Consider the following 14,881-nt stretch of genomic DNA (forward strand, 5'->3'; position numbering starts at 1 on the left):
TTTAATGGATCAGGTTGACACCCTGAACTAAATGATTAGTCAATTAATTGAAAAAAAAATCATCTGGAGATAGCTGCGGCTAGCAATTAATGTCCAGATTTGGTGGAAGTAAATGGGATAAATGGGGTGCACTTATATAGCGCTTCTGTCCAAAGCGCTTTACACTACACACTACGCTCATTCACTCATTCACACACACATTCATACTGGTGGCCGAGGCTACCACCTGTGAAGGCAATTGAACGCAATTTGGGGTTCAGCTGAAGGATACTTTGACATGTAGCTGCCATGGTCGGGGATCGAACCGCCAGCCTTCCGGTTACTGGACGAACGCGCTACCAACTGAGCCACAGCCAATTGATTAGTCAATTAATTGAAAAAAAAAAAAATCATCTGCAGCTAGCAATTAATGTCCAGATTTAGTGGAAGTGTGGAAAGTGCTTTATCCGGTCATCCTCACACAGCCCGAGGGCTTCAGTAGGCCTATATACAAGTGAGCAAAGGTGAATTTAAATAATTAATTTAAATCTCTGAATCAAATATTAAGCAGAGACAGTGACCAAATCCTTGGCTCCTTAGTCCTGAAAGAGACCCAGTTTCCCTCAATTTTAGCGGTCTAAGATGTTCAGTTTCCCCCACAGTGTGTGAGTGTATATGTGTCTCATGATTGGATGATTACCTCACTATATTTGAAATATAGTTTATACGCAGAGAGGCTCAAGAGGCACTTTGAGGGAGGATCACTGAGCTGCCTCTCATGCTGAAAAACATTGTTAGCAGCAGTCCCTCCAGTGGTTTTGAAGATCATTTTTTATGCTCTTTACATATATTTACACAGACTGATACATCTGTATAACATTATGTGTCCCAAGATGTAAAGATTTAGAGAGAGCAGCTCTTTGGGGATGTGTTTCCTCCAGAGGAAGATTTAAAAAGCCCAGACCATGTTGAATACTATATTAGTGGTTTAATTAGAGGCCCTTCACGATGTAAAATTAGAAAATGGAAAATCAGATTCAGCCAGGCAATTTTCACCGTTGGTGGTTATCAGATGACAGAACAATTAATCAGCACAAGTACGTTGTGGAAGGAAATCCTCATCAGGAAGTCATCAGTCGCCATCAGCGCTTCCACACCAATGCATCAAACAGCACAGGTACAGCAGGTTCATTCAGTCTCCTCTGACTCTATTCCAGCTCATGGAAATGTATTTGGTGCCATCTAGAGGCACAAACACAGACTGTAGCACTATGACCCACAGGCCGCCAGCAATGTCTTTTGAATGAAGAGATGTTCCTTTGGAAATAATCCTTATAACTCTATTGGTGCCACTTAACCATTGAACAATATGATTGCAGATATGAATACAAAAAGGATATGCATGCATGCATATGCATGTCAAAATGTATAGTAACACACACATAAAGACTGAATGCTGTTATATGTTGTTAAAATTGACAACATCTTGGCCTACTAGAGTAAACCTGTTTCCTGATCCTCACCTCAAGCATAAAAATATCCAACAAATAAACTACCCAACTCATAACCAAACTGCAACTTGGTGAGTTGAATTTTTTCACCCCTGACAACAAGTTGATTCCAGGCTTTTCATATGTAACAAATAACAAATCCACATTTAACCCTGAGGCTCCAATTTGATAATTTTTAACACATGAATGCTAAAAAACCCAAACCAAACCAAAAAACTGTGGGGAAAAAACAAACCTGTTTGTCTTAATTACTGGAATTTCTTATTAGTTCACAAAAAAAAGATCAGCATCTAAATCCATTCACACTTTATTCAGAATTATGAGATAATTGTCTTATTAATTCAGAAAACAGGTTTCTGTCAGGTGAATGCATTATGCTTCCCTGTATTGAATAAAATGTTGGACACTATTAGGAAATAGGTCTACACTGATTGGATTGACATTTTTAAAAAAAGAGTGTCCAACGCATCTAAATACAATTTCAATTTTTCCAAATATCTGGACAGGATTGTTAAATCATATCTGTGATGGTAGGCTATCAATCCTTTTTATCGGGATCTTGTCAGGAAGTGAGCAAAAAATGTCTGAAAATGTCAAATTATTGCTTTTAGCAAGACAAATATGACAACAAATTCACATTTGATTGCAAAATACCTAAATAACTCCCCATAACGTATTTTAGGAGATTATTTCAGTAATTTGAAAACATTACACATTTTAGCCGGTAGGTGGCAGCACCACCAGGGACTGATTGTGATTGCTGCCGTGACTTCTCTTTCTTGCCGTTGTTGTGCTCAGGCATTTGCTGCATTCAAGTACCTCTTGCAAACTCGAATTATACCAAACCAGTCATAATTGCAGCTTTTCAAACACACTCTGTAGATTTTAGAACTGTAGAAAACTAAATATAAGAACAAGATAGACGATACAATAAAGTTAGAGCCAGAATACGTACTTTTTGTCACAGCTTTTTTACCATTTAAGAGTACAGTATCTAGATTACCGATTGCTATGAAGTCAGCACTACTGTAGCTTACATGCTACCATCACATTGCTCGCTATTGCATGTTGGCTGCTAGCATTTCCACAACATGGGAAAGTAAAGTGACAGCGTGCTGTTAACAAGTGAAGCCTAGCTCACTGGAATGAGGACAAAATAACAGTTTAATTAGTCGTTGTGTTGTTTGTTTAGGAGAAGCTGCCAAAATGGTGAAGGAGCAGTTCAGAGAGACAGATGTGGCCAAGAAAATGTGAGTATAACAACACTGCTAGCTAACATGTTAGCCCGCCGGTTAGCAGCCAGTCAGTCAGCCTGCAATGTGGCTAATTTTGACAGTGTTGTTTTAGTTATGTTAATATTCAATAGGATAAAGTGGCCCCAGCAAAATGTCAAAAATAATTATTAGTATTGGTATTCATGTTGTGAAACATAACGCCACGTTAACGCTAGCTAATTTATGATTGTTACTTAATCTTGTCAAACACAGTTGTAATTTAATGTCAATAAATTAAATAAAAATAATCACCTGATAATGGTGTGAATTGAACATGCCAGGAGTTGGGGACATTTTTTTCTCTCCTTCTCTTCACTTGCATATCCTAATCATTTGGTTTGTTCAATGAGATTTTCTTTGCTTTTCTGTTTGTTTACAGAAGCCACATCTGCTTTGGGATGAAATCTGCTGAGCAGATGCGTAAGCAGGCCCACATCCAGGTGGTCAGCAAGAATCTTTACAGCCAAGACACCAAACATACTCCACTGGCCTATGGGGTGTTGGATCACCGTATGGTATGACACTGACACAAACTCAATATACAAGGAACCCCAATACTGTCACCCATTTCACACAGCCTATAACATGTTTTATCTGCAGCTAGGCTGGGTACCAATATTTGATCTTTTTAAGCAATGACCAAACTGCCTCCACAGCATCAAGTATTGAAAAATGTTGTCATTTAATACCAAATGTCAGTACCTAAGAACCAAATCTCATCAGCAGTACTGAGCCATGAGCATGCAGCATGCCAAAATCTTGTAATTCAGGACAATCACATTACCCCCAGAGAAAGGCTCTTGTGTGAGGACATACAGTCATGGAAAAATATTAAAAAAAAAAATTAGACATTTATTTTTCATTTTCTTGTTCATTTTAATGCATGGCTCATTTGTTTGGACAAATATAATGATAACAACACTTTTCCATGGTTTTCCAGACAATAACCAAAATCATTTTTAAGAAAACAATGGAAAATGGCTAGATATCAGCTCTTAAATTAAACTCGTATGAGCTATTTTTGTTGTTATCATTATATTTGTCAAAACAAATGTACCTTTAATTGTACCAGGCATTAAAATTAACAGAAACAAGAAATTGAAGAAAACAAAGGTGGTCTAATATTTTTTTCCATGACTGTAGGTATAAATACAAATATTTGTACTGTAATGCGTATTCTGTTGTTTAAAAACTGGATTTTATAACATTGGTAATGAAAAAATAATCAAAGTCAAGGACCAGTACTGGACTTAAACATTTTTCAACAATACCCAGTCCAAGCTGCAGTCCATCCTCATACTACAGGCTCTTCATCTCTGTTCTCATGTTTCCTGCAGGGCACCAGTGAGAAAGACAGACCGTGTTTGACATGTGGGAAGAATCTGGCAGATTGTTTGGGACATTACGGCTACTTGGATCTGGAGCTGCCATGTTTTCATGTCGGCTATTTCAAAGCCATCATAGGAATCTTACAGGCAAGTTTACAGTATACTGCAATTAAATTTTGAAATTAGAGGGTATATATTTTTTTAAATAGCTATTTGGGGGTCTTAAACATTGTGAAATAAAATATCAGATGGTTAGCATAATCAATATGGAGACCACAATTCCGGCAAAAGGCCCAAGTTCACTCTGTGGAAGAAGAAGCAGTAATACCTCCATCTGGAATTCATTAAGCAAAATTTCCTGTAGATGTCACTAGAGTATCACAATTAGATCATGTAGAATATATTCGTTTAGACAATTGTGTGTTTACTTAAGTAAGTAAATGTGTAAATCAAGCTTTTAATATAGTTTTCTGTATATTTTAAGTTCCTGAAGTTACTAGTGTTTTCTGTATTTTTAAATCATTAAGAAATGCATCTGTAATGTTACCTTTAACCAGTTACTTATTATTGTTTTATCTTAATGATCACCTCTATTGAGATGTGGAATGTTGTCTTGTCTTCAGATGATTTGCAAGACGTGCTCGAGCATAATGCTGACGAAAGAGGAGAAACTGCAGTTCATGGATTTATTGAAAAGGCCCAACCTGGCCTATCTCCAAAAAAGAGGGTTGAAGAAGAAGATCTCTGATAAATGCCGCAAAAGGACAATCTGTCTGAATTGTGCTGCTTTCAATGGTAAAAAGAGACATTTAAAATGATGATATTTACTTTTTGACCTTTTGTGAGATCCATTCTGATGTAATGATTGCGAAAAGCTAAGTCACTCATCCCTTTACCCTTCAGGACCTGTGAAAAAGTGTGGCCTTCTTAAGATCATCCATGAGAAATATAAAACAACGAAAAAAGTGGTGGATGTCTTTGTGTCAGAATTCCTGCAGTCCTTCGATACTGCCGTCGAACACAACAAAGTGGTGGAACCTCTGCTGACCAGAGCACAGGTTAACACTGCACACTCTTTCACACTGCACAGTGGATTTTATGAAGTGTTACCATGCTGTGGAAAAGCACGTATTGAGCCTGAATAGGATTAAAAAAAGTACAGCAGAAGCAGCAGGGCTAAATATCAAAACTCAAAATATGAAATAGAATGCATGACTTCATGTCTGCGTTTATATTACCACAATCAAAAGCTGGTGCTACTAATTTATGGAGCCGTCCAGTTTATTTCCACAACGCGGTCTTGAAAATATTTCTGAATAAAAGTATTGTGTGAAGGGATCCTGCCCAGCGAAATGTTACAAGGCTTTTATTTTGAAACGGAAACAGGAAACGTTGAGTTAAAAATACATTTCTTCACTCCTGTTCACAGACATAGACATTGAAACTGTAGTGAAAGGTGTAATGATGATAAGATCAATAAGAAGTCTGATATTTTATTAAATGATAAAAGTTTTTTATATATATCATCGAATATCAAAGGAATGGAAATATGTATTATGAGTGTTTTTATCAGACATTTTCATGCAACACTTATCCCTGGTGGAAGCTCTTTTTAAGCCGTTGATAACGTTTTCCTCTCCAGGAGAACCTGAACCCTCTGGTGGTGCTGAACCTGTTCAAGAGGATTCCTCAAGAAGACATTGCCCTGCTGCTGATGAACCCTGAGGCAGGGAAACCTGCGGACCTCATTCTCACCCGCCTGCTGGTGCCTCCTCTCTGCATACGACCCTCTGTGGTCAGCGACCTGAAGTCGGGCACCAACGAGGACGACCTCACCATGAAGCTCACAGAGATAATCTTCCTCAATGATGTCATCAAAAAGGTTGGGATTGAATATAAGACTTATGAGACATGGGCCACATAGTCCCAGTTTTAAGACAGTTAACTTTATTTTTGTTTTTTACTTTGTTTGTCAGGAGGAACATTTTTGTCAGGATCATTTTGGCTGTGCATATGGATATGGATGCATGTGGCTTACAGTTTGGCAGGGGTGTGAATTAATTTCCAGAATAATGTAAGGTTCAACCTCAGCCCCTTACCTTTTCAGCATAAAAGCAATCATATATTCTATTATATTAAGCTTTCATAATAGAGCCTTGGCTTCAGAATTGTAGTTTTTACTATTTTCAACCAGAGTAAGTCTTTTCTCATGCTTGCCAAATTGGGCAAATACACACTGTTTTCCACTGTTGCTGCTGTAATACAGTGTTTGATGCATAAGAGTATCCAGAAAATAATCACATTTTTGTATTCTTTGTTTTTCATGATCACAAAGGATATTGAATAAACATATAAACTAAATGAAAGTGGAAAATAACATTAGCATATCTTCAGTTTAGAGACATGTTTCTCCTCTCAGGTAACATGTGGGATTTAAAAAAAAAAAAAAGGTCTGTCTTATAACAACTAGAATTTAAAGGGTTAAAATTCTGAAAATGAATATTTCGTTTGTTATGATCATGACTGAAGTTAATAAAAATAAATAACATGAAAGTTGAATATTATATGAATATATAATCTTATGGCATGCATTTTTTTCCTCTGAATCACATCAGAGTAACTTTTCTGAAGTAAGGTACAAGGTTGAAAATAATGAGCTGTGCTGGTAAATGGCCATAAGATACTGATATCAAGGGAAAAACAACATTATTTTAGACTAAAGCAGCCTCAAGCTACAAAAATCACATTTTCTGCACCATAAAGAATCTGAAAAATAACGCTGGAGGAGAAACTGGTTGTAAAATCGTCCAATAATGACAAAATCTCTCCCTTTCACCTTCAAACCTGCCTATTTAGTTCTTTGTAAAGTGGGCTGCTTAACAGATTTTAACAAAACACATGCTGCTTAGGGCTGTTACAGGATGACTATTGCTTTGATTTGCTTCCCTAACAACTAAAAATTGTCTTGAATGCTATTATCAGACATCCTAATATTAAAGAAGATGGCCCACATTAACATTAAGTCTTTCATAATTCAGCATCGTATGACCGGGGCAAAGACGCAGATGATCATGGAGGACTGGGACTTCCTCCAGCTGCAGTGTGCTCTTTACATCAACAGCGAGCTTTCTGGCATCCCCCTCAACATGGCACCTAAGAAATGGACCAGAGGCTTCGTGCAGAGACTCAAGGGGAAGCAAGGTATCATGCACATTAAAACCTGTGATATCTAATTTGATCAATATTCAAATGTTTTATTTTATGGAAATGGATACAGTTTACAGAATTGTCTGTGCTGTAAATGCCAATAGCAAGTAAATAGAAGAAAAAAATAAGCTCTAAGTACCTGCAAAGAGTTTTATGTTTCAAACTGACTCATGAACATTTTCTTAAAAAGGTTAAAAGGAGATTTGGGACCTTTTTTTTAGCTTAGTCACCCACTGACTGTGCAAGAGAGAGAGTGAAAGTTACTTTCCTGATGGCATTTAAATGTTTCTCCCTCAAGTTTGAGCAGCTTGTGTGACTTGTTGTACTATTTTTTTGTTCAACTCTGTAAAGAAAAATAATGTTGAATACAGACTGACTAATTTATTTACTGTAAATATTCAGGTCGATTCAGAGGAAACCTCTCAGGAAAAAGAGTGGACTTTTCTGGCAGAACTGTCATTTCTCCCGACCCAAACCTGAGAATCGATGAAGTGGCTGTCCCTGTGCACGTGGCCAAAATCCTGACATACCCAGAGAGAGTAAGCTTCACTCCATTAAACAACCTTATCCATGCCAGGTTTAGAAATGTTACGCTAAATTGCCAAATTTTCCAGTGGGCAAAATGCTACCTCAGCAAGAGGAATGTCTACATCTGTGTCGCTTGTTTTACTGTATAAAATAAATGATAGGAAACTTTGACTTTTAAACCCCCAACCAGGACTAAAGTTATTTGCATCTGATACTATAAAATAGGTGAACAAAGCCAATTTGGAGCTAATGAGGAAACTGGTCCGCAACGGTCCTGAGGTTCATCCGGGAGCCAACTTTATCCAGAATCGTCACACACAGATGAAAAGGTGAGGCTAGAGGCTTCTTATGCGAATTAATTGAAGTGTTTAACAAGTTTTTCACCAACAAAAATGTATTATTTCATTCCGTCAGGTTTTTAAAATATGGAAACCGTGAGAAGATTGCTCAGGAGCTGAGGTTTGGTGACGTGGTGGAGAGACACCTGATAGATGGAGACATTGTCCTCTTCAACCGACAGCCGTCTCTGCACAAACTCAGCATCATGGCTCACATCGTAAGTTTTCTTAAAGCCTCACAAATGTACAATAAGACTTGACTTTTTTTGTACATTTGTGATTTCTTCAGAAATAGGATAACATTTTTTTACTTTGCAACTGAAACTTGGGACTTTTTTGTTTTATTTAAATATAAAATGAAACTTACAGATCATTTTCCTCAATGACGTCATCAAAAAGGTTGGGATTGAATATAAGACTTATGAGACATGGGCCTCTAGTTTTAAGACGGTGAACTTTATTTTTGTTTTTTACTTTGTTCGTCAGGAGGAACATTTTTTTTTTATCATTTTGGCTGTGCATATGGATAGGGATGCATATGGCTTACCGTTTGGCAGGGTGTGAATTAATTTCCAGAATAATGTAAGGTTCAACCTCAGCTGCTATAATAAGTCTATAATAAACTGTCTAGCCAATATACAGACAAAAAGGATAAAAAACATTTCTCCATTGCATTCCATTGAAACCACTTTTTTTAACCCCTTACCTCAGCACCACGGCTCACATCGTGAGTTTTCTTCAAGCCTTAGAAAAAAAACTTTTTTTGTACATTTGCGATTTCTTCAGAAATAGGATAAATTTTTTTTTTAACTTTTGCAACTGAAACTTTTTTTTGTTTTTAAATATAATTGTTACATTTTCTTACCTCGGCATTGCACACACATTAGTTGCTTCCTTGTGTATAACACCAATTTTTACTGTCCTCCAAACTCACAGGCCAGAGTCAAACCTCACAGGACGTTTCGGTTCAACGAGTGTGTGTGCACCCCGTACAATGCCGACTTTGACGGTGATGAAATGAACCTTCATCTACCTCAGACGGAAGAAGCCAAAGCCGAGGCCCTCATCCTGATGGGGGTATGTATCCTTGCAGCGACGCATGTGGTCCTTTCAGAATCCAGACACCTATCATTGGTGACATTTAGCAATGAAAAGAGTTTCTGAGAATTATATTGTTTGGAGGTAATCGACTACAATTTGACACGCTATTATCTTTTATCTTTCCAGACTAAAGCAAATCTTGTCACTCCGAGAAATGGCGAACCTCTGATTGCTGCTATTCAGGACTTTCTGACAGGTAAGTGCAGTGATGTGCGTCTGCGCAGTGCTCTGCTCATGTATGATGTGAGACTCCTGGTGCTTCGAGTTACAGGCATAGAGTTCTTTGTTGTTGATGAAAGGGGAAACTAGGCATTGACACTTTTAGAAAATGTCAATTTTTCATATCTTCAAATATTTTAATAACCTATAGTTCTGGAATTACCATTTTCTACCTGATGGGGGAGCACTTGAGCCATATCTTAAAAAAACCTACTGTATTTGTATTTTCATTGCCTTTATAATTCTACCTCTTAGGGGCCTACCTTTTGACGCTGAAGGACACCTTCTTTGACAGAGCAAAAGCCTGTCAGATTGTAGCATCAATACTCGTAGGCAAAGATGAAAAAATCCGGATCTCTCTCCCCCACCCGGCTATCATGAAGGTACAACACTCTGGTGAGCTTGTTACATAACTCTTTGATTGTGGCCTGGGGCTAATATATTGCTTGTTGTGTCCATCAGCCAATGGCTCTGTGGACTGGCAAACAGATCTTCAGCCTCATTCTGAAGCCGAGTAAGGATTGTCCAGTCAAGGCGAACCTGCGGACAAAGGGCAAACAGTACTGTGGCAAGGGAGAAGATCTCTGTCACAACGACTCATGTGAGTAAAAATGTCCGCAAAACACACCAATAAAAAGTTTTTGGGGCTAAATCATGAAATGTATTATAAACGTTATTTATGCAGTGAGTCTGATTGCTTGATTGAGACATTAAAGGTGTAGAGAGACCCTTATATAACTTTCATCCATTATCCTTAACTGCTAATCAGCACTCGGGTCGCGGGGGGCTGGAGCCGATCCCAGCTGACATTGGGCGAGAGGCGGGTACACCCTGGAAAGGTCGCCAGCCTATCAAAGAGCAGACACATAGAGACAGACAATCACGCTCTCATCCACTCCTACATGCAATTTAGAGTCACCAATTAAACTTAAGTGCATTTTTTGGGACTGGGGAGGAAGCTGGAAGACCCGGTGAGAACCCACACTGACAAGGGAGCCGTAAGCCAGAGTCGAACCGGCGAACCTCTTGCTGTGAGGCAAGATTGCTCACCACTACCAACCATGTACTCCCTGGCTAAATCATGAAGTGTATTATAACCTTTGTTTATTCAGGGAGTCTGATTGCTTGTTTGAGACATTAAAGGTGTAGAGAGACCCTTGTATAATATCAGAAACAAACCAAAAAAAAGGAGTAAAAAACATGAATAGCTGTCTTTTGAGTCACATCACAATATCTGCTTATTCACATGACAACTCCTCCACCCGACATATATAAGTCCCTCCACGCCCTTGCACCTCCATATCTCACTGACCTCCTCCATCCCCACACATCATCTTAACCGTAACCTGAGGTCCTCTAAAACAAGTCTGCTCATCAGCCCCCACACCAAACTAAAAACTTTTGGGGCTCGTGCCTTCAGCTCCGCAGCCCCTACCCTCTGGCACTCTCTCCATGCCGAAACCCGAAATGCCGCCTCCTTGGACATTTTCAAAAAACTTCTCAAGCACCATCTTTTCACAAAGGCTTTGAACTCACCTAACCCCCTTAACCTGTCATCAGCGCTGTATTTGTCATCTTACTGTATTGTATTGTCTTGTACACCGCGTTCCAAATTATTACGCAAATTGTATTTAAGTGTCGTAAAGATTACATGTTTTGTTTTTCAATTAAACTCATAGATGGTATTGTGTCTCAGGGCTCTTTGGATCACTGAAATCAATCTCAGACACCTGTGATAATTAGTTTGCCAGGTAAGCCCAATTAAGGAAAAACTACTTAAGAAGGGCGTTCCACATTATTAAGCAGATGACCATTTCCAAGCAATATGGGAAAGAAAAAGGATCTCTCTGCTGCCGAAAAGCGTGAAATAGTTCAATGCCTTGGACAAGGTATGAAAACCTTAGATATTTCACGAAAACTTAATCGTGATCATCCTACTGTTAAGAGATTTGTGGCTGATTCAGAGCACACATGGGTTCGTGCAGATAAAGGCACAATGAGGAAGGTTTCTGCCAGACAAAAACATTGGATTAAGAGAACAGCTGCTAAAGTGCCATTACAAAGTAGCAAACAGATATTTGAAGCTGCTGGTGCCTCTGGAGTCCCACGAACATCAAGGTGTAGGATCCTCCAGAGGCTTGCAGTTATGCGTTATTCTATCAGTTATTCTATTGGGCCACCCCTAACCAATGCTCACAAGCAGAAACAGCTGCAGTGGGCCCAGAAATACATGAAAACGAATTGTCAAACAGTCTTGTTCACTGATGAGTGCCGTGCAACCCTGGATGGTCCAGATGGATGGAGTGGTGGATGGTTGGTGGACGGCCACCATGTCCCAGCAAGGCTGCGACGTCAGCAAGGAGGTGGCGAGGCATGTTTTGGGCTGGAATTATGGGGAGAGAGCTGGTCGGCCCCTTTAGGGTCCCTGAAGGTGTGAAAATGACCTCTGTAAAGTATATGGAGTTTCTGACTGACCACTTTCTCCCATGGTACAAAAAGATTAACCGTGCTTTCAGTAACAAAATCATCTTCATGCATGACAATGCACCATCTCATGCTGCAAGGAATACCTCTGCATCATTGGCTGCTATGGGCATAAAATGAGAGAAACTCATGGTGTGGCCCCCATCCTCCCCTGACCTCAACCCTATTGAGAACCTTTGGAGCATCCTCAAGCAAAAGATCTATGAGGATGGGAGGCATTTCACATCCAAACAGCAGCTCTGGGAGGCTATTCTGACATCCTGCAAAGAAATTCAAGCAGAAACTCTCCAAACACTCACAAGGTCAATGGATGCAAGAATTGTGAAGCTGCTATCAAATAAGGGCTCCTATGTTAAAATGTAACTTGACCTGTTAAGATGATTTTGATTGAAATAGCTTTTGATTTCAGTAAATATGACCTCCGAATGCTGGAAAATCCAAAAATGAGCAGTTTCAGTTCTTAAAAACCTATAAAATGTTATAAAACTCTGTCGTGCGTAATAATGTGGAACAGTGCATTTTAAGTTTTTTATTTTTGAAAAAATACTGTTATCATTGGGAGGTTTGTCCAATCACCTTAGAATTAATTAAACTAACGGTTGATGACTTAAATTATGCTGACTGTCATTTGCATCGACTATTTAGGAAAATCAGAGAAAAAACTCAGTTGCATAATAATTTGGAACACTGTATTGTAAAGCGTCCTTGGGCTTAAAAAGGCGCTATATGAATGTAAGTTATTATTATTATTAACATCAGAAACAATCACACACCTTTCTGATGATGGTTCAGGAGGAGACAGAAGCTAAGTGGTATGTTTCAAAATAATATAGTCTTTTGTTACTGCTGTTATTGAGAGTGGCAGAGGTTACATATTGCATGTTTAACCATTGAATTCAATGACATCCTGATTTAAAATACATTTCTTCCATGATGATTGCCTTTGAGCCATTACCAACCCTCTCAACAGCTCTTAAGTGTCTCCAGCTTGGTCACTTTTCTATTCTGAGAACTACTGACGTCAATTCTTCTCACATTTTCCCGTCACGTTTTGCAGTCGTGGTGATTCACAACAGTGAGCTGATGTGTGGAAGTTTGGACAAGGGCACCCTGGGGTCTGGCTCCAAGAACAACATCTTCTACATCCTGCTAAGAGACTGGGGACAGCTGGAGGCTGCTAATGCCATGTCCCGCCTGGCAAGGCTCGCTCCGGTGTATCTCTGTAGGTGGTCTCCAGGGTTATAATGAACTAGATGTCACAATGTTTGAAAATAGAGATCTGCGGAAATAAAACCTAGGAAATGATTATAGGATTTGTGACGCTGTGTTGTAGTTTGTTTCATATATTAGATCTTTTATATTTCGGTAAACAATTCTGCAGACTGAATAATCTAAAGATGTATTCATCGCAACTTCAGGTGACTCTTTTTTATTTATATTTTAACTTTCAGCCAACCGCGGCTTTTCTATTGGAATTGGTGACGTGACACCTGGCCAGGGTCTGCTGAAGGCCAAACAGGACCTGCTGGATGACGGTTACAAAAAATGTGACGAATACATTGAAGCTCTGGACACGGGCAAGTTGCAGCAGCAGCCAGGCTGCACAGCAGAAGAGACTCTGGAGGTAGGTTTGACTATATATTGGGTATCAAACTAATTTTTTTGCCACATGCTGTTGAATTTGATCAAAAGTGAGCTGGACTAGTAAAGCCAGAGCTTAATAATCCACAAATAACAAAACCTCCAGTTTCCCCTTTTTTTTTTTGGTGTGAAGGATAGCAAGTAGTCTGAAATGTGTCCAGCCACTTTTCATTCAATCTATCTCTATATCTGCCTTGATGTGAATTTTCTTCCTGCGTTAACTCGATCGTCACAGCTGAAGGTCATTTCAGCAGACACGTGCACACCACATCACATTTAAGATCTCTCATTATTAGTGAAACCTTCTCACCTGATGGCACCTACTGAACATTCACACTCGAGAGGTGACTCATTGGTTGTGTGAACGACTTTATAAAGTGAATTAGATACGATTTTCTGACACTTGAGGCTGAACACACAAGGCTGCTATAAGAACAGACAGACTGATGATAGAAATGAAGTCAAGTCATATAGTTCAACAGAGAGCACTGCCTTGGGTAGACCAATAGTTGGTAATAGTTAATAAGTTATAAACTAAGTTGCAGGCAGAAGTAAAGAAGTCAGTATTGCTTTGGTAACTTTTTTTTTTTAAACTTTTGTGCAGCTCTTGCCTGCTCACTGTTTAAACAATAGCATTGAAATATTAAAACATAGGGGGGCACGGTGGCGCAGTTGGTAGCGCTCACCGCTCGCCTCACAGCTAGAAGGTCCTGGGTTCGATTCCCGCCAGGATGCTGTGGGCATTGGAGGCGTGTCCCCAGCTCCATGTCTCCGGTGTTCGTAGAGCTGGTCGGTGTCGGCAAAAGGGCCTTTCTGTGTGGAGTTTGCATGTTCTCCCCGTGTCCCCTGAGGATCCCCTTACAGGGACCTCTCACAAAAACATGCATTGATCCTGGTCGGTCGGGGCGCCTGACGGGGGAGAGGAACCGGTGGGAATAACGTGATCCTCCCACGCGATACGTCCCACCGGGGAATCTCCCCCTGTCAGGTGTCAAGAAGCGGTCCGCAACTCCACATGTATCGGAGGAAGCATGTGCTCAGTTCAGGCCCCTCCCCAGACCGACAGAGACGAGGTAGCGCCCAGGATCAAGATAGATAGGACAAACTGGGTGATAAAATGGGTTACAAAAATCGTGGGATAAAAATATTAGAAAAAAAAAAAAAAAAGAAATATTAAAACATGAACTTGCCTGCTCAACTGTTAATATCGGCATTGAAATATTAAAAGAAAGACTTCTTTATAAATATATAATCTAGTTATGTAGAAATAT

General features: G+C 39.4%; 1 protein-coding gene across 1 annotated transcript in view; it reads left to right on the forward strand.

Annotated features, from left to right (window-relative positions):
- Positions 1 to 2,318: 2,318 nt before the first annotated feature.
- polr3a (polymerase (RNA) III (DNA directed) polypeptide A) overlaps positions 2,319 to 14,881 on the forward strand; it is a 29,604-nt gene continuing 17,041 nt past the window's right edge. Inside the window, exons 1-16 of the mRNA XM_059325155.1 lie at positions 2,319 to 2,740; positions 3,144 to 3,279; positions 4,102 to 4,239; positions 4,716 to 4,887; positions 4,996 to 5,150; positions 5,735 to 5,974; positions 7,131 to 7,293; positions 7,702 to 7,838; positions 8,053 to 8,156; positions 8,242 to 8,383; positions 9,102 to 9,242; positions 9,393 to 9,462; positions 9,741 to 9,868; positions 9,948 to 10,086; positions 13,027 to 13,191; positions 13,421 to 13,593. Coding sequence (XP_059181138.1) covers positions 2,697 to 2,740; positions 3,144 to 3,279; positions 4,102 to 4,239; positions 4,716 to 4,887; positions 4,996 to 5,150; positions 5,735 to 5,974; positions 7,131 to 7,293; positions 7,702 to 7,838; positions 8,053 to 8,156; positions 8,242 to 8,383; positions 9,102 to 9,242; positions 9,393 to 9,462; positions 9,741 to 9,868; positions 9,948 to 10,086; positions 13,027 to 13,191; positions 13,421 to 13,593 — 2,247 coding nt within the window. The 5' untranslated portion in view covers positions 2,319 to 2,696. The remainder of the gene's footprint in view (positions 2,741 to 3,143; positions 3,280 to 4,101; positions 4,240 to 4,715; positions 4,888 to 4,995; positions 5,151 to 5,734; positions 5,975 to 7,130; positions 7,294 to 7,701; positions 7,839 to 8,052; positions 8,157 to 8,241; positions 8,384 to 9,101; positions 9,243 to 9,392; positions 9,463 to 9,740; positions 9,869 to 9,947; positions 10,087 to 13,026; positions 13,192 to 13,420; positions 13,594 to 14,881) is intronic.

The sequence above is a fragment of the Centropristis striata genome, chromosome 21, assembly GCF_030273125.1.
Source record: "Centropristis striata isolate RG_2023a ecotype Rhode Island chromosome 21, C.striata_1.0, whole genome shotgun sequence".
NCBI lineage: Eukaryota > Metazoa > Chordata > Actinopteri > Perciformes > Serranidae > Centropristis > Centropristis striata.